At 46.7% G+C, this 26886-nt stretch overlaps 1 protein-coding gene across 7 annotated transcripts in view; it reads left to right on the forward strand.

Moving 5' to 3' along the window:
- PRIMA1 (proline rich membrane anchor 1) overlaps positions 1 to 26886 on the forward strand; it is a 74733-nt gene that overhangs the window by 32858 nt on the left and 14989 nt on the right. For all 7 annotated transcript variants that reach the window (XR_005216225.1, XR_005216223.1, XR_005216222.1 and 4 more), the window contains exon 4: positions 23921 to 24050. Coding sequence is in view for 3 of the 7 variants with exons in the window: in XM_037831999.1 (XP_037687927.1) it covers positions 23921 to 24050 (130 nt within the window). In the remaining 4 variants the exon portion in view is untranslated. The remainder of the gene's footprint in view (positions 1 to 23920; positions 24051 to 26886) is intronic.

Below are 26886 nucleotides of genomic sequence, written 5' to 3' on the forward strand. Positions count from 1 at the left end.
CCAGTCGCACATACCGTGACCTTCAGACGGGCCAGTGCCACGGAGGGTGTCCTTGGCATCGTGGCAGCGGGGTTCTCTCGGGCCTTGGGCCTGGCGCTCTTTCACTGCAGTGCCACCAAGGCCCATTGCAGAGGGTGGAGCCACCGGCAGCCCCTGCTTGGCTGCTATCGCAAAGACACAGCGGCCACTTTTTTAGAACCTGAGTGTTCCACTCACCAAGTCATGAGGCCAGTGCAAGAGAGTGAGTGTGTGTCCCAGGCGGAGGGGTGGGAACACACCCTGGCACCCCCGCTGCGCATCAGCAAGCTGCATCATGGGGAGGGGCATCCCCCAGCGCTGTGCTCCTTGTCTTAGGGCCTCCCAGGGGCGGCACGGGAAGCCGTTCAGCTCAGAAGCCCCCAGCCCCAGCCCTCGCCCTTTCACTGTACCAGCAGCCCCGTGACGTTGCCTCTTTGACTCTTAGAGCCCTCGGTTTTCTTATCTGTAAAATGGGACAATAATTCCTGTCTAGCCTATTTCAGGGGCTGAGGGTAAGGGAATCAAATAAAGGAATCGAAGACAAAGGTGCTTTGTAAATTGGTAGCACTGTCGGTGTACATGTGGCTATCTCATTTTGCTTTTAGTAGGGTAGGAAAACTACCTTTGGCTGCCTTTTCTGAAAGGGAAGCAGAACATCCCAACTCCCCTCATTCTGGACCAGTACGGTCCAGCAGGACTTTCTGCAATGATGAAAATCTTCACAATGTGGCTATTGAACACTTAAAATATGGCTACTGTAAACTCAGGAACAGAATCTTTATGTTATTTAATTTTAATTAATTTAAATTTAAGTAGCCACATGTGGCTAGGGGCAACTCTATTGGGCAGTGCAGCTCATCAGTATGTTTTGTTTATTTTTCATCTTTAATATTATCGTTTTGTCCCCAAGCTACAGACATTTCGGGGGTTTTTTTTTTTCTCCCTTTTGTAACAAAGACCAACTGAGCAGCAGTGAATTTTCTCAGCTGTGTTTCCGGACCTTTGTGGTCTCCCAACCTGGACTAAAATCATTCCCAGCCTTACCCAACAGGGACCCTTGCATCAGCACGGAGGTTCTGTCCAAATAACTGGCATAGGGTGGTTCTGGGAGGGAAACTTCTGGAATGTAGAGAGCTCACATGAATCTCCTCAGAGTATAATTTCATCTTTTTGATGCTTTCAAAGGCAGACCAGGATCTTTCAGCTCCTTCGTGACTCTGAGTCTGAGCTCCTCTGGAGCAGACCCCGAGATGAGCAATTTTAAAGGCAGTGTTCCCAGGGGAGACTGGTAAGGCTGCAGGGAAGGTGGGCAGGGAGTGGGCGGAGGCCAAGCAAGAGCACAGTCTCAGGCTCAGTCCTGCAAAGGTGGCCTCGGCCTGATCGCGCAGGGTGACTCTGGCACCGAGTGGCAGGGGACTGACTGCACGTTCACACTCCGTCCTGGCCACTCACTGGCCAAGGGCTGGGGGCAGGGGAATGGGGGGGTAACTTCCCAGGCTCTCTGCCTTGTGCATAGCTGTTCCAGTAGCCCTAGGACAGCCTTCCAGAGATGGGGTGGGGGTGGGGGGAGTCCAGTGTGTAGTTTCAGGTTGACACTTCTCTGCATCCAAACGCAGTGTCCCCTGCACCCAGCCACAAGGTGGGAAACAGCTTCCTCCTTACAGCTTGCACCTCCACAGCCAGGCCTGGGCATGGGGCTGCAGCAGCAGATGGCCTAATGCCAAACAAATAAAGAGACCCCAAGATATACCCAGAGGGGACAGTGGCTGGGAGCCTCTGGAGGAAGCAGGGGGCAGTGGCTCTCCTGTGTTCTTAAAACCTCCAGGGAAGGAATGGAACAGAGCCGCCTGCCCCACGCTGAGCTGAGGGTGCACCTTTCATCAAATTGGGAACCAGAAAGAGTCTTGACGCATTTCCTACCTTAGGAAACCGCTTATCCCATTGTTGGGCAGTGATGGAATATAGGAAGTTCCTGCTGATCTCAGTCCCAAATCTGCCCAAGTCCTAGTGCTTTCACTCGCAGGCCCTAGATCTGCCCTTGGATGACCCCTGAATGTGTTGTCGTGGCCACTGCGCCCTTTATCAATTGCCTGCTGCAGGTAGGGCCCCGGGGCAATACTGGACAGGTCACCTTGGTTGATCCTCCCCACCAAACTGTGAGGAAATGTGGTCACCCCATCATCTGATGAAGAAGCCGAGACTGTAAAATTAAGTGCTCTGTCTGGGGTCACTTAGCAGGTGGGGCCAAATCAGGATCCGAACTCGGGTCTGTTGGCTGTGCTTTGGCTGCCACACCACCTTGTCCCTATTAAAATCCTGGACAGGACAGAGCTCTGTGCCATGTGCCTAGAGCCCTCCCTTTGCACGCTGGTGTGGCATTTGGAGGTAAGGGCCCCTCTAAAATAAAATGAAAGGAGTGAATGTTTGCCAATTTGGGATATAATTTTCAGGAACTCGCAGGCTGTTCTCCTATGATTGTCCAAGAATCTCAGCTTAAGTCCTCCCTAAGTTAGGGCTCGGCAAACTTTTTTCTGTAAAAGCCCAGATAGTAAACATTTTAGGTTTTGTGTGCTGATGTAATACAGAAGCAGCCATGGACAATACATAAGTGAATGGCATGGCTGTGTTCCAATAAAACTTTATTTACAAAAGTAGGCGGCAGGCTGGATTTGAACCCTAGGCCATTGTTTGCTAACCACCAGTGCAAGTCCAACTTGAATCACTTCAAAATTACAGCTGTTTAGACAGAGAGTATCTACCTGGGTAGGCATTCACGGAGCTCCCGTGTTCTAGTTTGCTAATGCTGCCAGAATGCAAAACACCGGAGATGGATTGGCTTTTATAAAAGGGGTTTATTTGGTTACACAGTTACAGTCTTAAGGCCATAAAGTGTCCAAGGTAACACATCAGCAATCGGGTACCTTCACTGGAGGATGGCCAATGGTGTCTGGAAAACCTCTGTTAGCTGGGAAGGCACGTGGCTGGTGTCTGCTCCAAAGTTCTGGTTTCAAAATGGCTTTATCCCAGGACATTCCTATCTAGGCTGCAGTTCCTCAAAAATGTCACTCTTAGTTGCACTTCGGGTATTTGTCCTCTCTTAGCTTCTCTGGAGCAAGTCTGCTTTCAATGGCTGTCTTCAAAATGTCTCTCATCTGCAGCTCCTGTGCTTTCTTCAAAGTGTCCCTCTTGGCTGTAGCTCCTCTTCATGGAACAGAGTCGGTGCTGGCTGGACGTGTATGGAGTGAGTGCACGGATTAGCGCTTGAACGTGGGGTCAATGAGTGTAGAACTCACAGCTGCACTGAGTTCCCTCTGCCCGTCAGCTCATTTATATGGCTCCACTGATCAAAGCCCTCCCTGAATGGGTGGGGCCATGCCTCCATGGAAATATCTCATCAGAGTTATCACCCACAGTAGGGTGGGGCACATTTCCATGCAAATCTAATCAGCACCAAAACGTCTTCCCCACAAGGCTGCATCAAAGAATATGGCTTTTTCTGGGGGACATAATACATTCAAACCGGCACACCCCGTCATCTGTTCGTGGCCCTCTTAAAGGCGACAGACATTAGGCCCCATCCAGGTGCTGGGCCCTGCTGGGTGTGCAACAGACACCACGGGAACCATTTCCTGTCCCAAGGTTGTGAGCCCCTCACAAGCAAAAATGAGCTCACTGTTGCTCTGTTAATTCACGCTGGCTCCCCATGTTCAGGGTGTTATTATTTTTTGTTTTATTGTTTCCCGTTGTTCATACCTAAGTCCCATGCACGCCTAAGTGACTCTGTGAGGTGGGAATCACAAGCAGGCATTCACTTGGTGATTCTGAGTCCAGAGCTCAGTAGACTGTAAATGTCCTAAGGGCAGGGTCCCTGCTGTTTGGCGGCCATGGTACGCCCAGGACATGTGCATGGAACAGAGTCGGTGCTGGCTGGACGTGCATGGAGTGAGTGCACGGATTAGTGCTTGAACACAGGGTCAATGAGTATAGACTCAAGTGATCACCCAGAACTTTCTGGCCATGGCACCATCAAGTCCCTGCCCCAGGCACTGTGCGGTTCTCAAGCTGGCTTGCCTGTGGGCCTTCTAGACAGCTGTGTCCGCAGATCTGGGAGGGTACCAAGGATGAAAAGCAGAAGCGTGGGCTGCAACTACCAAACGAGAGTGGCTTCTGTTGAGTAACAAGCCCTTGCATTAGGTGTTTAACAAAGAGGGGTCTGGGTGAAGAACAAGTGGGAGGGGTCCTGCAGCCACCACCAGAGGCGTAATTCATTGCACCAGGCGTTGACCTCCTGCTGTTCTCGGCTGCAGCCGTGGCTTCCACCCAGTTCTTTCCTCGCATCCGTCGCAGAGGCTGTGGCTGCTTATACCGTAAAGACATGAACCCTATTCATAATTTTCCTTTCCTTATTAGCCACAGGAATGACGAAGACGATTATTAATAATGCATTGGGTTTTTTTCTATGCCCCCCTTGGGAGCCAAGCCTGAGAACAGTGCCCTTGTTGATACGCAGCTTCCCCGCCATCACCCTGGGCCCGGTGCCCGGAACGCAGGGCAGAAACAAATCAGAGGAGTGAGTGTCCCATGCAAGGCAGGCTTCAGGCTGGGGTCACAGACAGAGGCAGGATCCGGAGCCCCTCAGCTAGGGCTTCAGTGGGGAGGTCCCGGCCTCCAGCAAGGGAGCAGAGAGAGGCTTGGGGGGCCTGTGTCTCCCATTCCTTCCCCCACTAGCCGAGTCCAGCCCTGTAGGAGGTTTCCACAGAGCTGCCCCCCACCTGCTGTAGGACTCAACTTAAAGAGAGGCTTTCCCTGCCGCCCACGCTGCTGCAAGTGACCTCCCCTTTGCCTGTCAGGCCCCTGGTCCCATTTTCTCCAAAGTATTTATTTCGGAAATTTGTAGTTATGCATGCCTTTGCTCACTTACTTGTTTTGTCTCTGTGTAGTGGTTACGGCCTGGCCCTGGAGCTGGACTGTCGGGGATCAGATCCACCCCACCCTCCCAAGTAAAATTGAGCACCTCCATTTAACCTTTGTGTGTGCCTCGGTTTCCTCATCTGTAAAACGGGGACACTGAAAGCATAAATTCCATGCTTGAGAGTTATCCTCACTCTCTGTGTGCACACTCAGCTCCCTTGTCTCGCACACGCTTCATCGTACACGCTGGGTGAAGCCAGCCTTGGTTTCCCCCCTCTTGTCCTGCACCTTGCAGCTGGGAGTGGCTGGAGCAAAGTGGCCATAACCTCGAGCCTCACTGGCCCTTCCTCCTCCCTTCCGCACCCATTTGCTCACCCACCCTCCGAGACACCCACCCCATCCCACCCTTACTCTCAGCTGCTCACCCTGCGTCTCCCTTCACTGAGATGGTTAACACAGTAGAAGAAGCTTCCACAATGCCCACTGCCCCACCCCTCCAGCGTCCTTACCCACGTGCTGTCCTCCCACCTGCCCAGCACACGGGGCTCTATCTAAAGACTCCCTCCCACCTGGGCACTGGGCCCAGCTCTTGCAGCTCCCCTGTGTCCTTGCCCCAGCTCTTCTCTCCTCTCTTCTTCATCAGGTTCCCCTCTCCTGGGTCACGCCCATCAGCACACACACACACACACACACACACACCAGAGCTCCAGCACGGAGCCTGTAAACCGGCTGTTTCTATGTCCTCCCCTGCGTTCCCTCTTACACTGTCTCCAGTCAGCCTTCCTCCTATCACTCCCTCCCTCGAAACCACTTTGGGACAGTGCAGCGATGCCACGTCGCTCCGTCCAGTGACTGGGTCTCAGCCCTTTCTGAACTTGCCCTGCCCGCTGAGCTGGACACAGTTGACCTCTCCTCTCACTCCTCCCTCATGCCTTTCCTGATTTGGCTGCAGGACCCCTGGCTCGCTGACCTCTCCCCCTCAGCCTGCTTGGCCGGCTCCTTCTTGGCTCCTCAGCCCCTTCCCGCTGAGGCGCGCCGGGGCTCAGGCCTTGGCGCCTTCTCTTTCCTGTCCGTACTCCACCTTGGAGGACTTCATCCATCTCAGGCCCGGACACTGACAACTCCCACGTTTAGCCTCTTGCCCAGGCCTTGCTTCTGGACTCAGAATCAAAATCTGACGTGATACAAATTCCAAACTCCTGACCTACCCACCCCCACCCTGCAACCCTGCCCCACCCAGTCTTCTCCATCAGTGACGGCCGCCTCGTCACCCCAGCTCTTTATCTCTCACCCACACATCAAATCCTTCTGCAAAGCCCATCGACCACCTGCAAAACAGATCCGGAATCTGACCTCAGCTCACCACCTCTGCAGACACCCTCATCCCTCTCCTGCATGGTGCAGTGTCCTCCCAGGAGGCCCCCCACTTGCCTATCCTAGACACAGAGACCCTGCTGGCCTGTGACCTCCAGACCCTCCAGTGGCACCTCATGTCTTCGTATAAAAGCCCAAGTCCTCGTTATGCCTCTGGGCCCTACGTGATCACATCCCCTTCTGTTCTCTGCCTGTCTGTGTCATGGCTGCCACTCAGGCCTCCTTGCTGATCCTCAAACATGCCAGGCCTGCTCCACCTCAGGGCCTTTGCATTCCAGAATGCTCTTCCCCCAGATATCTGTAACTAACTCCCTTGGCTCCTTCCCGTCTTTGCTCAGACCTCACCCTCTTGAGGGTGACCCAGACCACCCTATTCACACTGCAGTCCTCCCACTCTGCACCCAGCACCCCAGGCCCCTTGAGCTTCTCAGTTTTGGAGTAAAGAAGGACATGGCAAGGTCCAGGAGGGAAAGAGAACTGCCCCTTCCTGTGTGTCTCCCTTAGAGCAAGGAGACCATTCTGGAAGCCACTAGCAGACTTTTCCTCTCATGTCATTGGCTAGAACTGGATCAGGTGCCCACCCGTAAACCAAGCAGGGGCAAAAGGACTAGAGCCACTGGCCCTGGGCAAGACCTCTGAGAACTCACCTCCCAGGCTGGTCAGTCTCCCCAGAGCCTGGCCCTGATGAGGGTGGGGGACACAAGAGTAGAATCAGGGGTCTGCTAGAGAGAAGGGAGAAGATGTGGGTGGGCAGCCGAGGGATGTTGCTGCAAGCCCTCTGATTCTGTGTCTCATTTAGTCCTGGCACCAATCCTGCAGAAGACGATGCTGCTTCTCCCCATTTACAGTGGAAGGAGCCGAGATTAAGTTAAAGAGATGAAATGATTTGCCCAAGGTCAGCATCTGGGTTTTTAAGTCTGGAATCAAAGCCAAGGCGGTAACCCCTGTGCTGAGCCAGGGAGTGCCCCAGGGAGGAGCGGGCATGAGAGGTGGGGAGGTGGAGAGGGTTTCAGAGGGACCAGTAACAGCCTAGCTGCGGGGCTCAGGGAGCTCAGGGTGGGGCCTGACCCTGGGAGGACTGGGAAGAGGAGCTGAATTGAAGAGGGCAGGCCCCTGGTGCATTAAGCTCACTGTCGGAGGCCCCCAGGCCAGGGGTGGGAGCCAGGCCAGGGCGGGGACCTGGGAGACACTGCCCACCCGGGGCTGTGACTGAGAAGAGGCAGAGGGAGAGAGGGGCCTCTCGCTTGGTGGTGAGGGGAGCTCCACGGCCCTGGGCAACTGCAGCCGGGTCAGCCCTTGCAGCTCGGGCCCCTCTGGAGCCCTGAGATGGTCTTGGCACAGGCTTGGGTCTGTCTTCTGGCCAACCCCTTGCCAGAGACTGACCAAGGCTTTGTGCCCTTCCATGGACCAACGATTTTCATCTATAGCAGATGAAAGCTATGAGCGCTCGTTCCTCAGCTGCAGCAGCCCACCACAGTCCAGCTGACCAGAGCAGGAAAGGGGCCGCTAGACAGGGATTGGGGGGCAGTGCGAGACTTCCAGTAGGGCAGCAGAAGGGGTGGTGAGCAAGAGACAGATCACCCCAAGTGGGCCAAGCACAGCGTCCCCACCCTGGCACAGTGACCCCCACCCCCCTTTGGAGGTGAGGTGTCCCCGTTTAAGCTGCAGTACCCACCACCTGCTTTCCTCCTACAGAGACGTGTGAGCCCCTTGCTTTTGGAAAAGGCAGGCATCCAAGGCACCCCCCGGAATTCTGCTCCCTCTGGGAGGCTAAATTTGCCTTCCTGTCTTCTGGGAAGTGCAGGCAGGCAGGGAATCCGTGTCTTAGGCCTAGGCGACTGGGCAGCTAGGGGCCTCCTGCTTTGGGAATCCTCTGATTTGAGGGAGCAATCAGGAAAGATTTGTGAAAGAGGGGGTCTTTGTGCTGGACCCAGAAGCCTGAGCCTGATTCCCCATGGTGAAGAAGGGGCAAAATGGCCCCCCAAGTTAAGGCACATCTACATGATGTTTTCATCTGGAGCAACTCCAGAGGGGACCCTTACTTCTCTCTAGAAATAAGGCCTGCTTACATTGTGTGCCTTTGTTGTTTTAAACTCCAGCCCAAGTGCTCTGGCTCCTGCGGAGTAAGACATAGCCAAGTAGGCCACACCCGGGCTGGCCTCCCTGGACCATCCTGGGCCTCTCCCGCCCAGGGGCCCACGGGGGAGGGTGGACGGCCTGGCACAGGCCTCCCCACTGACGCCGTGTGCCCGTGAATGGAGCGCGGCAGGCAGGAGAGGCAGTCCATTGTGTTCAGGAGACAATAGGGCTCTGTGTGGGGTAGGGCATGGGGAGATCGGCCCTGCCCCCCAATACTCCGTCTTCCTTTATGGACTCCCGGTCTGTGTGAGGCAGCCCGACAGGAGCAGAGCTGGAGGGCACAAGGCAGGGACGGGGTGGGTCAGCCCATGACAGAACTTCCGAGAACCCACGTCCTTCTCGGTACTTTGGGGCAGTAAATAGAGCCGGGCTGAGTGACAGGAGGCCTTGACTCTGGTCCCTGTGTGGCTTTGGGCAGGTTCCTCCCCTTCTCTGAGCCTCAGTTCCCTCCTTTGTCCAAAAGGTCAATGAAATAGGTTCTGCCGCCGCCACCCAAATATTTTTGTGAAGCTCCTGGCTTCCTCTCTGTCCTGGTGAGCCGGATGAGACACAATGGGTATTTTAGGTGACAAGTTGAGGGAGGGATGAAAAGTAAACATCCTCTTAAATTAATAATCTTAAATGTGTAGGCAACTTTCATTGTGCGCGCCAAGCCCAAAGTACAGGTGTTTTATGTCGATGCCCCGCACAATTTCCCCAAGTCCCTTCGTGCGGGTGGGAGGAGGGTGAGACAGAAAGGGACCCCGTGGGCCCTAAGGACCAAGTGTGCCATCAGCCTCTCCCTCGGAGCAGGGGCTGTGTGGGGCCCTTCGCCTCTGCCCCCAGTGCCCGGCACGGTACCTGAGAGCCGATAACGCCGGCAGGAAGCCACCCATGCCAACCTCAAGGCGAATAAATGACTCCCAGGCTGGCTTCTGACTTCAGTTTCCCACAGTCAGTGCTGACTTTTACGTTTAAGTTTGGGAAGCACATTTATGGGCATTAGACCATTAAGGAGACTGATCTCTAAAGCCCGGGGTGGGGACGCCCCTAGACCAGCCCTGTCCACCCCAGGATGAGCCAGGCTGGATTGTCCTCAGCAGCGGGAAGCCGGGGCGGCACCTGCTCACCTGGCAGCAATTAAGGCCACTGACGCCCCCGCAGCCGCTCCCGCTCCCCAGGAACAGCTGGGAAAGGTGCAGGCGGCCCGGGCCTGAGTCACCAAGGACTGGGAAAGTTGGGAGAGAAGTCTGAGACTGCACCCAGGCCTGAGGCCCACGGCTCGCCCAGGGTGTCAGCTGCAGGGTCACGCTCGGGGATTGGGGGTCCCCACAAGCAAACAGCTGCTCGCCGGAGGTGACAGCCGCCACCTCACAATGGAGTTGGGTTTTAAAAGAAAGAGCTTGGCCATCCGGCCTTCTAGGAACCAGGCTGCAGAGCTGTTGAAGATCCTCGGCAAGTTGTTTCCACCCTGCTCCCTGTTCCTCTGATTCCCACGCCTCCCTCAGTTCTCTCCCCTCGGGCGGCAGCCCCCCCACTTCCCCGCACGCCCCCCACTTCCTGCACAGCTGCCTCTGACGTGGAGGGGCCCGGCAGGCGTCCCCGGCGGATAGAAATGAGCTGAGTCACCAGGCGCACCCGGGTTTCAGTGCTGGCAGCCCCTTGGCTGTGTGGCCTCGGTTTCCCCACGTGGAGAAGCGTGTCTAGTCGCGTGCCTTGGCGATGGCCACTGCTCCTTGTAGCCACAGGGACTCTGTCTCCTGCATCGCCTTGACAGCCACAGAAGCCCTGGGAGCAATCTAGGGAGGGTGTTTGCCGCCGGGAGTGGCTGGGGCCTGCCTGAGTCCCGCGGTTCTGTGGCAGCTGCCCCAGCGCGGCGTCCCCTGCCTCTTCAGGGGCTGGGGGGTGTGGGTGGGGTGGCCTGACCTCTGTCCACCTTGCCTCAGAGTAATCACGTAGTCATTGGCAGGTTTACTTGTTTGTTACCGGCTTCCCCCACTCTGCTCAAACCACATCTTCCGTGTTCACCCGCAGCTCCTCTTTCCCTAGCGCGGTGCCAGCGCACATTAGCTGCTCAGTAAATACTTCCTGAATGAGTGAATTAATTTTTAAACCACCATTGAATCAGTGTGCAGTGTTGCTTTCAGGACATGTGGCACTTGTTTTGTTTTGCTTTTTTTTTTTTTTTCCTAATTGTTGACTATATTTTATTTCATTGTATTATTTGACAAAGTAAAGGATACACATAGTTTAAAAATTAAATAGCATGCGAAGGCTACAGTGAAAAACTGCAGTGGCTCTTACGTATCTGCAAACTAAGTCCCACTCCAGAGAGGCAGTGGAGTCTTTCACTGGAGTCCTGGAAGTTACCTGCATGTGTCTAAAGAATATGTAATTTTTTTTTTTTTTGCTTAAGTTTTTGATCGACATACACTAAACTGCATATATTTAAAATGTAAACTTTGATAAACTGTGACATCTGCACCCAGGAACTCGTCCACTCCGTCAAGATAATGAACATACCTGTCGTGCCCACGAGTTTCCTCGTGCCACTTGGTAATCCCTCCCTCCGACTCACCCTGACCCCCACGTCACCACGCAGCCACTCCTCTGCTTTCTGTCACTGTGCTTTGCTTTGCATATGTTAGCAAACTAGATATATATAGATGAAACCATACAGTATGTATTTTTTAATTTTGTCTTCTTTCATTCAACATTATTTTATTACATTATACATATTTATTGAATCTATTTGTTCAATATACACACTGCGATGGATGCAAAGATTATTAGAGAACATAATATAGAGAAAGATGGGATTGGGAGAGAGAAAATTTGGGTTCATATCCCAGCTTTGTCGTTTTCTCTTTTTTTTTGGAGAAGTTGTAGGTTTACAGAAAAATCATGCAGAAAATACAGGGTTCCCATATACACCCCTGCACACACACAGCTTTCCTTATTATTAACACTTTGCTTTAGTGTGGTATCTTTGTTACAATAGACAAAATAATCTTATTATAATTATGCTATTAACTATAGCTCATGGTTTACATTAGGATTCACTATTGCACAGTTCTGTTTTGTTTTATTTTAAAATTTTTATTCTAATGACATATACAACCTAACGTTTCCCTTTTTAACCACATTCAAATAGATAAGTCATTGTAATTAATTACATACACGATGTTGTGCTACCATCACCACCCTCCATTACCAAAGCTTTACCATCACCCCAGACAGAAACTCTGCACCAATTAAGCATTAACTCCCCCCGTCCTCTTCCTCCACCCTGGCCCCTGGTAACTGGTGTTCTAGTTTCTGACTCCATGAATGTCCTTATTCTAATTATTCCATACCAGTGAGATCATACAGTATCTGTCCTTTTGGGTCTGGCTTACTTCACTCAACATGATGCCTTCAAGGTTCATCCGTGTTGTCACATCTATCAGAACTTCATTCCTTTTCACAGGTAAATAATATTCCATTGTATTAAATAACATTCTGTTGTATGTGTAGACCACATTTTGTTTATCCATTCATCTGTTGTTGGACACTTGAGTTGCATTCATCTTTGGCAATTGTGAATAACATCACTTTGAACATCAGTGTGCAAATATCTTTCTGGGTGTCTGCTTTCAATTCTTTGGGGTATATACCTAGAAGTGGGATTGCCGGGTCATGTGATAATTCTATACTTAGCTTTCTGAGGACTTGCCAAACTGTTTTCCACACCGGCTGCACCATTTTACATCCCCACCAACAATGTACTAGAGTTCCTCTTTCTCCACATTCTCTTCAACACTTGTTATTTTCTGATTTTATTTTTTTTTTGATAGTAGCCATCTAGTGGGCATGAAATGATACCTCATTGTGGTTTTCATTTGCATTTCTCTAATGGCTAATGATGTAGAACATCTTTTCATGTGTTTTTTGGCCATTTGTATATCTTCTTTGGAGACATGTCTGTTCAAATCCTTTACCTGTTTTATAATTGGGTCTTTTTGTCATTGAGTTGAAGGATTTCTTTATATATTCTAGATATTAAATCCTTATCAGATATGTGGTTTCCATATATTTTCTCCCATTCTGTAGGCTAATTTCTTTCATGATAAAGTACTCTGATGCACAAAAGTTTTTAATTTTGATGAAGTCTCATTTATCTATTTGTTTCTTTTCTTGTTCATGCTTTTGGTGTAAAGTCTAAGAAGCTCTTGCCAAACACAAGATCCTAAAGATGCTTCCCCATATTTTCTTCTAGGACTTTTATAGCTTGGGTTCTTATATTTAGACCTTTGGTGATTTTGAAGTAATTTTTGTATATAGTGTGAGGTAGGGATCCACCATCATTCTTTTTCATATGGATATCCAGTATTCCCAACACCTTTTGTTGAAAAGCCTATTCTTTCCCCATTGAGTGGACTTGTCAAAAATCAATTGGACTTAGATGTATGGATTTATTTCTGAACTCTCAGTTCAAGTCCATTGGTCTATATGTCTATCCTTGTGCTAGAATTGTGCTGTTTCGATTATTGTAGCTTTGTAATAAGCTTTAAAATAAGTAGTAAAACTTAGTCATAAGTTTTAAAATCAGGAAGTGTGAGTCCTCCAACTTTGTACTATTTTTACAAGATAGCTTTGGCTATTAAGTACCCCTTACCCTTCCATATAAGTTGGATGATTAGCTTTTCCATTTCTGCAAAGAAGGCTGTTGGAATATTGATTGGGATTGCATAGAATCTGTAAATTGCTTTGAGTATAATTGAGATCTTAATGATATCTAGACTTCCAAGCCATCAACCTCGCATATCCTTTATATATTTAGGTCTTTGATTTCTTTTAGTGATGTTTTGTACTTTCCTTTATATCCTTGGTTAAATTCACTCCTACATATTAGATTATTTTAGTTGCTATTCTGAATGGAATTTTTTTTATTTCCTCTTTGGATTGTTCATTCTTAATGTTTATACACATTACTGATTTTTGATATTGTACTCTGCCACTTTGCTGAATTCATTTATTACTTTTAGTAGCTTTCTTGTGGATGTTTCAGGATTTTCTTTATATAGGATCATGTCATCAAATAGGGAAAGTTTTACTCCTTCCTTTCCAATTTGGGTGCATTTTTTTTTTCTCTTTTTGCTGAATTGCTCTGGCAAGAACTACCAGTATAATGTTGAATAACAGTGTTGACAATGGGCAGCCTTGTCTTGTTCCTGATCTTAGAGGGAAAGCTTTCAGGCTTTCACCATTATGTTAGCTGTGGGCTTTTCATATATACCCTTTGTCCTGTTAAGAAAGTTTCCTTCTATTCCTAGTTTTCTAAGCATTTTATCAAGAAAGCATGCTTCATTTTGTCAAATACCCTTTCGGTGTCAATTGATCTAGATTATTGTGTGGTTTTTTTTCCTTTGTTCTCTTAATATGATGTATTACATCAATGGTTTCCTTTTATTGAATCACCCTTGCATACCTGGGATAGAGCCCCACTTGATCATGGTATATAATTCTTTTATTGTGCTGTTGGATTCAGTTTGCTAATATTTTGTTGAAGATTTTTACATCTGTATTCATATGGGGTATTGGTATACAATTTTCTTTTTTATGCGGTATCTTTAACTGGCTTTGATATTGGGCTGCTGTTGGCCTCATATAGAACGAGTTAGGAAGTGTTCCCTCCTCTTCAATTTTTTGAAAGAGTTTGAACAGGATTGGTGTTGATTCTTACTGGAATGTTTGGTAAAATTCACCAGTGAAGTCATTTAGTCCTGGACTCTTCTTTGTTGGGATGCTTTTGATTACTGATTCAATATCTTGTCTTTTGGGGTCTTCTGTTTCTTCTTGAATAAGTGTAGATAGTTGATGTGTTTCTGAGAATTTGTCCATCTCATCTAGGTTAACTAATTTGTTGGTATCCTCTTGTAATCCTTTTTATTTCTGTGGGGTTGGTAATAATGTTCTCCCTTTCATTTTTTATTTTAGTTATTTGTGTCCTATTATTTTTCTCTGTCACTGTAACTAAAGGTTAGTTTTATTGATCTTCACAAAGACCCAAATTTGGGTTTTGTCGATTCTCTTTATTATTTTTTATTCTCTATCTCATTTACCTCCACTCTGATCTTTGTTACATACTTCCTTTCGGTTGCTTTGGGTTTCATTTGCTCTCTTTCTAGATCCCCCAGTTGTGGGATTGGGCCTTTGATTTTAGATCTTTATTTTATTTAGTGTAATCATTTAGAGCTATACTTTTCCCTCTCAGTATTGCCTTTGCTGCATCCCATAAATTTTAGTATGTTGTGTTTCCTTTTCATTCACCTCAAGATATTTCCTAATTACCCTTGTGGTCTCTTTTTGACCCATTGGTTGTGAGAGGATATTGTTTGATTTCTACATGTTTGTGAATTTTCCATTTCTCCTTCAGTTGTTGATTTCTACCTTTACTCCATTGTATTCAGGGAAGATACATTGTATGATTTCAATATTTTTAAATTTATTGAGACTTATTTTGTAACCTAACATATGGTCTATCCTTGAGAATGACACATGTGTACTAGAGAAGAATGTTTATTCTGCTGCTGTTGGCTGAATTCTTCTATATAGGTCTATTAGGTCTGGTTGGTTTATAGCATCATTTAAGTCTTTTATTTCTTTATTAGTCTTCTGTCAAGATGTTCTATCCATTATTGAAAGTGTTGTATTAAAGTCTCCTACAATTAATGTAGAATGGTCATTTTATCCCTTCAGATATGCCTATATTTGCTTCATGTATTTTGGGGCTTTCTTGTTAGGCACACATATATTTGTAATTATTATGCCTTCTTGTTGAATTGACTTCTTTATCAGTATGTTATGAACTTCTCTGCCGCTCGTAACAGTTTTTCACTTCGAGTCTATTTTAACAACAGCTAGCTCAGCTCTCATTTGGTGATTGTTTGCATAATATATTTTTTTCATCCTTTCACTTTCAACTTACTTGTTTCTTTGAATTTAAGGTGAGTCTCTTATAAACAGCATGCTTTTTTTTGTCCATTCTGCCAATCTCTGCCCTTTGACTGGAGAGTTTAATCCATTTATGTTTAAAGTACTAAAAGACTATCATCTGCCATTTTTCTATTTGGCCTTTATGAGTCTTATACCATTTTTGTCTCTCAATTCTTTCATTAATGCCTACTTTCATATTTATTTGATGTTTTGTAGTGTACCACTTTGAGTCCCTTCTCATTTCCTTCTGTACATATTTTTCAGATGTTTTGTTTGTGGTTACTGTGAGGTTCAAATTTAACATCCTAAATCTATAAAATCATGTTTGATTTGATGCTAACTTAACTTCAGTAGCACACAAAAACACTGCTCTTGTACTCCTCCATCCCCCCACCTTTTTGTTGTCCTTATTATAAATTATATCTTTTTACACTGTATTTCTGAAACCATAGATTTATCATTACTTTTTATGCATTTGTATTTTAGAACTTATAAGAAATAAAGAATGTAGTTATACATCAAAAAATACAAGACTGGTATTTATAATTCCTCATATAGCTACATGTACTGGAGGTCGTTATTTCTTTATGCCAGTGTATTCCACTGTCTAGTGTCCTTTCCTTTCAGTCTCAAGGTCTCCCATTGGCATTGCCTGTAGGGCAGGCTTAGTGGTGATGAGCTCCCTCAGCTTTGGTTTATCTGGAAATGTCATAATCTCTCCCTCATTTTTGAAAGAAAATCTTGCTGGATATAAAATTCTTGATGGGCAGTGTTTTTTCTTTCAGCATATTAAATATTTCATCCCACTGCTTCTTGTCTCCATGGCTTCTGATGAGAAATTGGCACTTAATCCCATTGGAACTCCCTTGTACATAGCACGTTGCCAAGTTTTACTGTTTGTTCAAAGATTCTGTGGGGAAACAGAGCCCCAGAGCATCTTACACTGCCATCTTGGTCACCCAGAACTCAACATAATTATTTGGAGATTCATCCATGTTGTTGTGTGTATCAATAGTTTGTTCCTTTTTATTGTTGAATACAATATTCCATTGTATGCGTGTACCATAGGTTGTTTAAATAATCACCTACTGATGGACTTTTGGTGTTGTTTCCAGTTTTTTACTGTAAGAAAAAGAGCTAATATGAACATTGCTTGTAAGAGCCTTGTATGGACATATGCTTTCATTTGTTTCATACCTAGAGTAGAGTATTGGAATTATATAATAAGTAAATTTTTAAATTTTGAAGGAACTGCCAATTGTTTTCCAAAGTAGTTGTACCATTTTAAAGCCCCCACCCCAGCATTGTGTAGCATTCCAGTCTCTCCACATCCTTGGCAGCACTTAGTATTGAGTTTTGAAATTTTAGACATTCTAATAAGTATGTCATCTTATCTCATTGTGGTTTTGATTTGCATTTATCTAATGATTAATGCTGTTTGTTGAGCATATTTTCATGTGCTTATTTACCATTCCTGTGTGATCTTTTGTGATGTGACTATTCAAATCTTTTATACAATTGTTTGTTTTCTTATTATTGAGTTTTTATGGATCTTTTAGTATTGTAAATACAGGTCCTTTACAAATATTTTATGTGCAAAGATTTTTTTCCAGTCTGTGAATTGTGTTTTCATTTTCTTAATGGTGTCTTTTTAAAAGCAGATGTTTTTAATTTTGATGAAGTTCAATTTATCAATTCATTCTTTAATGGATTGTGCTCTTGATGTCATATCTAAAGAATGTTTGTCTAACCCAAAGCCATAAAAATTTTCTGTTTTCTTTTAAAAGTTTTATATTTTTAGTTTTTACATTTAGGTCTGTTATCCATTATGAGGTTTTTTTTTTTTAAATGATGGAAGGTATGAATCCAAGTTCATTTTTTTTTCCATATTGATATACAGTTGTTTTAGCAATATTTGTTGAAAAACTATCATCTTATCCTTTCTCTGCTTTATTTTCTTTGCACTTTTGTTGAATATCGGTTGTCCATATTTCTGGGCTCCCTATTCTGTTCCATTGATCTTTCTCTCTATCTTTACACCAAAACCTCAGTCTTTTTATTGTAGTGTGAAATCAGGTAGTATGAGTCCTCCATTTTTGCTCTTCTTTTTCAACTTTGATTTTGCTCTTCCAGGTCCTTTGCGTTTCCATATGAATTATACTACCATTTTGTTAATTTCCACAAAAAAGCTTTCTGGGATTTTGATTGGGATCATTGTTCATCTATAGATCAGTTTGGGGAAAATTTACATTTTGACAATACAGTTTTCAGGCCCATGAACACTGTATATCTCCCCATTTTATTCAGGTCTTCCTCAAAGTCTCTCAGCAGTGTTTTATAGTTTTCACTATAGAGGACTTGCATCTCTTTTGTCAAATTTATCCCTAATTATTTGATACATTTTTATATTATATGTTTTTTTTTTCAATTTCAATTTTTAGTATTTCATTGGTACTCTATAAAATGCAATTGATTTTTGTATATTGATCTTACATAGTGCAACCTTGGTAAATTCATTTATTACTTTAGTATGTGTATTACCTCTGGAATTACTCTTCTGTTTTTGGGTAGAGTGATCTATAAATAACAATCAGGTTAAGTTTGTTTTATATCCTTATTGGTTTTCTTTTCACTCATTCTATCACTTACTGAGAGAGATTATTGATATTTCTGACTATAATTGTGGATTTGTCTTTCTTGCAGTACTATTTATTTTTGCTGCATGTATTTTGAAGCTCTGTGATTAGGTGCACATGTGTTTAGGATTGTTATGTCCTCTTGATGAACTGACCCTTTTATCATTACGAAACAATTTTCTTTATTCCTAATAATATTATTTGCTCTGAAATCTACTTCATCTAGTATTAATATAGACACTCCAAGTTTCATTTGACTAGTTTTAGCATGGTGTCTCTTTTTCAATCCTTTTACTTTTAACCTCTTAGTGCCGTTATATTCAAAGTGCATTTCTTGTAGGTAGCATATAGTTGGGTGTCACTTTTCATTCAGTCTGACAATCTATGCCTTTTAGTTGTGGTATTTAGACCATTTCTTAATGTGATTATTATTTATATGGTTCAGTTTAAATTTATCATCTTGCTATTTGTTTTCTATTTGTTCCATCATGTCTTTGTTCCCTTTTTTCTATTTTCTGCTTTGTTTTGGATCAATTGAATGTTGATTATGATTCCATTTTATCTCCTTTGTTGGCTTATTAGCTGTAACTATTTTTTAATTTAAGTGTTGCTTTAGAGTTTGCACTGTAAATCTTTAACTTATCACAGCCTATCTATAAGTGATATTATACCTCTTTACACATAGTATAAGAACTTTACAAAAGTATACTTCCATTTCTTCCTTCATTGTTTTCATTTATTTCACTTTTGCATATGTTATAAATAGCATACCACACTGTTATTATTTTTGTTTAGGTAGTCAATTATCCTTTAAAGAAATTTAAGCAATAGGAAAAAAAACTTAAATATTTACCCTTGTAGTTTCCATTTCCAGTGGTCTTCATTCTTTTTCTTAGATTCAGATTTCCATCTGGTATCATTTACTTCTGTTTGAAGGACTTTTTTGTATGTGTGAAAAAACTTTGATTTTACCTGTATTTTCAAAGGTATTTTTCCAGGGTGTAAAATCCAGTTTGACAGGGTTTTTTTGTTTTCCTTTCAGTACTTCTGGATATTGCTCTACTGTCTTCTCCCTAACATTGTTGCACTGGAAATCTACTTTCTTCCTTATCTTCTTTCCTCTACTTGATGTATCTTGTTTCCTCTGGCTGATTTCACAATTTCCTTTTTATCAGTGTTTTTCAGCCATTTGAATATGATGCACCTCGCTGTATTTTTTTTCATGTTCTGTGTGCTCAGGGTCTGTTGAGCTTCTTGGATCAGCAGATTTATATTTTTCATCAAATTTGAAAAATTTTAGTCATTATGTCTTCAAATACAATTTGATCGTTCCCTCTCACCTTCAAGGACTCCAGTTACACATGTATGAGGCCTCTTGATATTGTCCCACAGCTCTTTGATGCTGGTTTTTTTTTTAATTCACTTTTTCTCCCCGTGTTTCATTTTGGATCGTTAATATTGCTATGTCTTCAAGTCCATTAAGCTTTTCTTCTACTATGTCTAATCAGCAGTGCCTAATCCCATCCAGTGTGCTTTTCATCTCACGTATTGTAGTTTTCATCTCCAGGAGGTCAGTTGTGTGTTTTTAAATAAACATACCCCATATGTCTACATAACTTTTTTAAATAAATGTTTTATTTTGGAATAATTTTAGAATTACAGAAAAGTTGCTAATGTCTTACATTACCTTGGTTCTTTTATTAGAATGGCTAATGAGAACAGGAACTGTTCCTGGCCTTGTGTTTCTGGGCACTGCTAACTCTCATACTTTCAGGTGGTTCTTTCCTTGGCCTGGTAGTTTCCTCACATGCATGTGCTCAGTACTCTGCTGAAAACTAGAGAAGGACCTATGTAGATCTCTAGTATTTTCTGTGTAGCTCTCTCCTGTCTGGTTCTCTGTCTTGCAAATGCCAGTTGCTTTGGCCTCCCTGGACTCTGAACTCCATCTTCCCAACTTATGGATTCTGCCAGGTGCTCTCTGGCTTCCCCCTCCCTACACCACTCTTTGGAAACTCTCTCAAAGCAGTAATCTGGGGTGGACATAGGAATCGCCCCATTTGTTTCTTGTCACTTGGGGATCACAGTCTCTTGTTGCTGATGTCCACTCTTTTGAAAACCACTGTTTCATATATTTTGCATGTCTTTTGGATGTTTCAGGTGGGAGGGCAAATCTGGTCCCTGTTCCTCCATCTTGGCCAGAAGCAGAAGATGTGCATGTAAGCTTTTAACGATGCATTACTTAACTGAAAAGAATGCTCCTGCTTTAATAAAGCAAAATCAAGCTTGGGTACTTCTAAATTGATCTCTCTCTGGTTGCCAGTCCCATCATCTTTACAAGCATCATGAGTGTTTAAGGAATACAGCAGACAAAACCTCACTGAGTCTGGAGAGAGGGTGTGACGACCCCTGTGATGTCATGTCAGCCCCTGCCCTTCTAGTGTGTTTGCAGAATCTCTGCTGTGAGCAAGGGGAATGACAGAAGAAGCAGAGAGCTTTGGCAGCCTCGTTACTGAGACTTGCATTCTCCAAGTTGCCTTGGCCTTCTCCATCTGACTCTCTCACAAGCCATTACCTCAACTCTGAACCACCTTAGCACTGTGTGGCTTCCTCTCTTCGGGCACAAATGATCTCTCACCTTATATATTAGCAGTTTGCACATGTCTTGCCTCGTTTTGGATGCTTCTGGCTCCCTGAGCATGGTGATCAGGTGTTGGTCAGCTTTGTTATTATCCATGGCATCTGACACCAGGCCTGGTAAGGGTACAGTTTATGTCTGATTCATCTTTGAACACCCAGCCCCTAGCACAGTCCCAGGCAATGGAGGGTGCTCAGTAAATGTTTGGTGGATGAATGAATGAAAAATGAATGAATAAGTACCTTCATGATGCCATCTTCTCAAATATCAGCCATCATTCCGCCCACATGATAAGCTGTCGTAGCACATCTGGAAAGAGATACTGGTCACGCCCTGTGGGAGGGAGTTGGAGGTTCGGGGATGGAAAAACAAAAGGTTCGGTCCCAACTCTAGCCCTTGGGAAAGTTGCTTCCTGATCCTGAGCCTCAGTATGTATTCTCTTTTCTGAAATGATACCTCCTCATTTCCTTCAGCCCCAACATTCTCTGGTCAATTCTGATGTAAAAAGAATAACTCAAGCAAGGATAAATAAGGATGCATTATTTGAACACAACAGCCATTTTCTTAGCAAAACCCAAGATTTATGCCTCGGACTGTTTCATAAAATACCTCCCTCTTTTCATATCCATTAGCAAAAATGGAAGGACCCTCTCAAAGACTGTCTTACTGCTTTCAGCATCAATTGTGTTTTGAAAATGTAGTCACAGAAAGGAAATTCCCACCCTGTTAGCAGAAAGCATAAAAAAAAGAGCATTGAAAAGAATCATGTATGAAATTTAGCAGCAAATTCCAGGTGAGGCTAGGAATCAACCCTTCTGTTTTAAGTTGAGACAATTTCTCAACAGGAGCCCTGTTGGCACTTTTAGAGGCACAATTCCACCTTTCGAGGAATATCTGGTTCTTTGCTGGATGTTTAACATCATAGCCCAGAGCCGTTGGGCAAGATGCCCACAGCATTCCTCATTCACTGAGACAGCCAAAGACGGCCCCCTCCCCATATTTCCAATTGCCCAGTGGATTGGAGGTGCTGCTCCTGGCTGAGAACCACACGCTGGTTGATGTTCCCCTGGACTCAGGAGTGCTGAATAACCTTTCCTGGGCCATTGGTGGGCAGTCTGAGGTGGGCTCACACCCAGGGGTCTTGCCCAGAGGTTTTACAGCTCGAGATGGCATCGGCAGAAACCAAGATGGTTGCCCTTTGCAGTGAAAATGAGGAGGCCAACTTTTGGGGTTGGGGGCTCAGTGTAGACAGAACAGCCAGTGGATGCTCTGGCTGCATTTCTGACTCTCCAGCAGTGACCGCTGGTGTAGGAAAGGCTGGGACTGGATCTGCACTGTCACCCTGGGCAGATTCAGCCAAACCAGGGTCACCCCATATTGACAAGTTGGGGGGAAGAATTTTGTGATTGATATTGAAGAAGTTCATCATGGGGGAAATGAGAATCCTTTTGGACCTCCTTTCTCTTATTTTAGAGTTCCTTCCTATTTTGAGCTATGCATTGTGTGTCTTTTGGTGTTGGATTCTAAAGGCCTGACACCGCCTGGCTGGGAGTGGCTGCGCAGCTCAGTGACATCCTTACCCCCACCCTTCCTCGGGAAGAATTTCTGCATCTGGTTGGTCTCTGTGACAATCCAAGGCCCACCTCATAGGACTTCTGCATTTGTTAATGGCATTTTAGCCTCAGTTCCCTGGCAAACACATATGGCTTCAATCCTTGAGCTCCTAATCCAGATGCAACAGTTTGGTACCTGCTCACTTCTCCCATCTTTTCTCTCCCCTCTGTGTTTCACCTGGGAGTGTACAAGAGCACAACCATTTTGGAAAAACAGGTTGGCAGTTCTGTATGAAGTTAATCACACATACACCATACAACCCAGAAACACCCAAGGGAATTATGAAGACATGTCTATGCAAAACATGAATGCAAAAGTTTATGGCAGTTTTGTGCACAATAGTCAAAATCTGGAAACTGCCTAGGTGTCCATCAACAGACGACTGGATTAACACATTGTGGTGTATGCATATGATGGAATACTACCCAGCAGCAGAAGGGAAGGTGCTCATGACCCATGCAACGGCATGGAGGAATCTCGAAAGCACTACGCTAAGTAAAGTAAGCAAAAGAACAAAAGAACACACATTGCATGGTTCCATAACATGAATGTGCAGAACAAGAAAATCTAATCTGATTTAGAAATCAGAGTGGTGGATGCCTCTAGGGTGGGGATTGACTCGAAAAAGGCACAGGGGTCATGGGGATGTTCTGTGTCACAACAGAGCTGAGACTTGCACGGGTGCACGTGACTGTCAAAGCTGATCAGACGATACACTTAAGACTGATGCATTTCACTATGTAAATTACACTTTGATGATGATGATGAAGATGATAAAGCCATCCGTGGTGTCCCTTAGCAAGTCATCCAACTGGCTCCCCGTATGTGGCTGCCCCCCTCAGGGTGCCTGTTGTGAAGTAGATACAAGGCTGGCGCATCGTTTCCATTCTTTCTTACATATTGACATATCCAAAGCTAGTGTCCTTCTGTCTGTCTGTCTGTCTCTCTCTCCCCCTTAGTCCTTTTGCAACTCTGGGTATTTCTGTCCAGATGTGCCTGGGCCTTCCCAGAGCCTCTGGAGGAGGCTGTGTGATGTCAGCCTCTGCATTGCTCAGAGCTGGGGAGGAGGACAGGTTTGCCCCGGGGCCTCCATGGAGTGGTCAGTGATGGGGGCCCTGTGGGACCAAGGGTCAGATACTTTGATGATGATCTCGTGCAAACTGAGACCACATGGGCCAAATCCCGGAGGGGAGCGCCTGCCTTTTGCAAGAAATTGGCTTAAGAAACTGACACCGAATGGGCCTCCCTGACTCATCCTCCTTCCTTCCTCCCCCAGAGTCCCTGCCAGGCCTGCTCCCCGCCCCCACCTCCAGAGGAACCGGGTTTAATGCCTCAACTGAGAGAAGGCGATGTTCTGTTATTTTTCATGGGAAATTGAACCTGACCCTGCTGTCAGTTAGCTCATGCCAGGCGGGGATGGATAGCCCTGGGCGCGGAGCTTACCCTCTGCACCCAGAACACCAGGGCTGGGATGGGGGCTCTGTGCCAGCCTGGCGGGGGGCCAGCCGTGATGTCACCGGCCACCGGGGTGGGGGTGGGGACAGCATGGAAGGCTGGAGAGCCTTCGTCCTGGGTGATGGACGCTGGCCGTGGCCCACTCATCCGGGGAGACTCAGGCTGCTCCTGTCTCTTTCAGCCCCCAACTCCACCCCGTGCCCCGCTGAGGAGAGCTGGTGGTCAGGGCTGGTGATCGTCGTGGCGGTGTGCTGTGCCTCCCTGGTGTTCCTGACCGTGCTTGTCATCATTTGCTACAAAGCCATCAAGAGGTGAGTGCCCCAGTCTGCGCCCTGCGTGGGTCCCAGGTGGGCTCGGGGCTGCCCTGCCCATCCCCACCCAACTTTTAAAAAAAATTATATAATTTGTTAAACATATGAAACTGCGTATATGTACGATGAACTCCCATCTAGCCTCACCTTGATTCGACGGTTATCAAGATTTTGCTGTTTGCTGCATCCATTTCTTTTTTCTTCTTCTTCTGTCCTTTTCTTTGCTGACATATTTTTAAGTTGATCGCAGACATTATACCCCAATCATTTTTAGGGCGTTCAATCAGCAAGCATTTGATGAACACCAGCTATATCCCAGGCCCACAGCAATACAAAGGGACCCCTAAGGACTGCCAGTGGGTGCTCACTGACCGCCTGCCAGTGTGGCAATAATCCTTGCAGGGGAAGGTGACAGATGAGCCACTCATGGGCAGTGCTGCACTGGGTTGGAGCAGGAAACCAGGCTTTGGAGTCAGATCTAAATTCAGACCCCACTGCAGCCTCTTCCAAGGGCAGTGACCAGGAGGCTGTCACTTCACCGCTCTGGACCTCAGTTTCCCTTTCTGTAAAACGGGGTAAGAGTAGCCACCTCGTACTGCTCTGAAGTGTGGTGAGATGTCTTCTTTAAATACGCACAGGGTGTATGCTCTGCAGTGCCTGGCACACAGTCCATGCCCGAGTACCGTGCAGTTTCTGATGCTTCAGCGGAGCCTCGGGTATGGGGAAGAGAGATGACAGAGGAGGGAGCGATGCTTATGGGGAAAACTGAGATGCCTGAGAGAGGGTTTTCAGTGATTGTGACACCTGCATTGGGTTTTGAAGGATGAATAGGAGTGTTCCTGTGGAGTTAAGAGTGAGCCAAACACAAGCTATCTTCCAGTAACACTTACATAGCTGCCACCTCACTGTGCCTTACAAAAAGCTCACCAGGGGCCATCTCTTCTTGGCTTCTAGGAGAGTCAGAGTTGGGGTCCATTGCACAGTGTGACCACTGATGGGGTCTGAGGAGGTCTGCACAGTGCCCACAGTGTGGTGAAGTAGGCCATTGCTTGGGTCACTCCCTGGATTACACAGCACGGCAGCTTGGCTACATCACTTGATTTCTGTATCAGCCTCTGAAGTGGCCTCCGTAGCCCACAGAGCACTGGGAGAAGGCAGAGCCGAAAGTCAAAAATGTTGCAAAACACCAAAGGGTAACATGGGGCTGTTAATAATATAACATATCTCTAAGAAAGCTTCTAAAAATTCCCTGAGGCCCAAATTTCGAGGATCTACATTAAGAATAATCCTAACCTGAAATCCTCAATTTGACTCTTTTAATCAGTTGTCCTGTGTGATTTCACTTTAATAATTCAAAAGCAGAAAGAATAAAGTATCAGGTTAAAAGTCTTAAAACCCCCTAAAACGAGGGCAGAGTCAGGGTTCAGGGTGAAAGGCCACGTGGAGCATCAGCCTGTGGGTGTCCGGGCAGAAGAGGTGGGGGACCCCGTGGAGGCCCGGAAGGTTCCATACCGCCCCAGCCCCCAGTGCCCGTGCCCGAGACGCTCTCCAAGAATAATAATAACGGGGGACGGGCAGCCTGGGGCATTTCCTGGGGCCAGGCACTGTGCTCAGGCTCTTCCCAGCATCTTCTCTTGGTTCATCTTCGCTGCATCATTTCCCAATCAGCTCCATTTTACAGATGGGAAAACTGAGATTCACAAGGGTGAAGGGAGCAGCCCAGATGGCACTGCCAGAGAGCAGGGGAGCCAGAACTGAACCTAGAGCCACCCGACACTGACGCCCGGCCCGAGCCACAGCGGTGGGTTGCTGGGTGGGACTGAGTGGGACTCCAGTGTGGGGCTGGGAGGAGACCCCACTTTTCCTGACTGTCCTTCCTCAGAGGTGCCCAGACAAGGGGGCATTGAGGTGTGGGTGTGCCTTTGCCCCTCTGAGGCCAGAAGACAGACAGATAGAAAGCCCTGGGGCTTAACCTTGGAAACCAAGCTGGGTACCTTGACGTCTCCAGTGGTCACGGCTAGTCCCGTTCCCAAGTGCTCTGCGGGCACCGGCTGTGCCAGGCTCTGGCTATGCCCCCGGGCTGCTCACCTGACAGCCGGGGGGGGGGGGGGCAGGTGCCTGAATGGCTGTTATGAGGCAGGTGGGAATCAGGTACAGGAGGCTCGTCTGCCACCTGCTGTGGGTGCCCAGAGGGCCAAGGGTGGTTCCTGAGCTGAGAGCTGGTCTGGGCGAGGGTTTTAAGAAGCAGCCTGCCAGGCAGAGGAACTGGTACAAGAAAAGACACACAGGCTTTTGCCGATGGTCCCAGGTCTCCGGGAAGCCCCTGCACCAGGGAGATGAGGCTGCAGGGAGCCATGACTCTGCCCGGGAGGCCTTGGCCACCAGGCTGAGCTGTTTGCTTGTGACTCGAGGCACTGGGAGCTACTGAAGATCTTTGAGGACAAGCATGCCCTACCAGGGAGAGGGCTCCCAGTGCCCTCTAGGACCCCCCTCACCACATCCCCGTAGAGATGCTGAACCTAATCTTTCCAACAAGCTCAGGCTCCTACACTGAGTGACTCCTGCCTCCCTCGCTGCCCCAAACCTCCCCTAAAGTAACCTGCTACCTGCCTCAGCTGGGGGAGGGCAAGGGGAACACACCAGGAGAGCAAACTCACGTCGGTACTGCACTGCGCGGTGCTGGCCAGCCGTGGCTGTGCCAGGCTTTGTTCCTGCTGGGCTGAGGGGGTCCCGGGAGGAAGGCGTTTGGGGGGCATCACCCTGGCCTCCCTCTGAGCAGCTGTGGGGACCTCCTGTCTGCCCTCCCTCCCCGTCCACTGCTCTGAGCTCTTGGTTC

The sequence above is a fragment of the Choloepus didactylus genome, chromosome 4 (genome assembly GCF_015220235.1).
Source record: "Choloepus didactylus isolate mChoDid1 chromosome 4, mChoDid1.pri, whole genome shotgun sequence".
Lineage (NCBI taxonomy): Eukaryota > Metazoa > Chordata > Mammalia > Pilosa > Megalonychidae > Choloepus > Choloepus didactylus.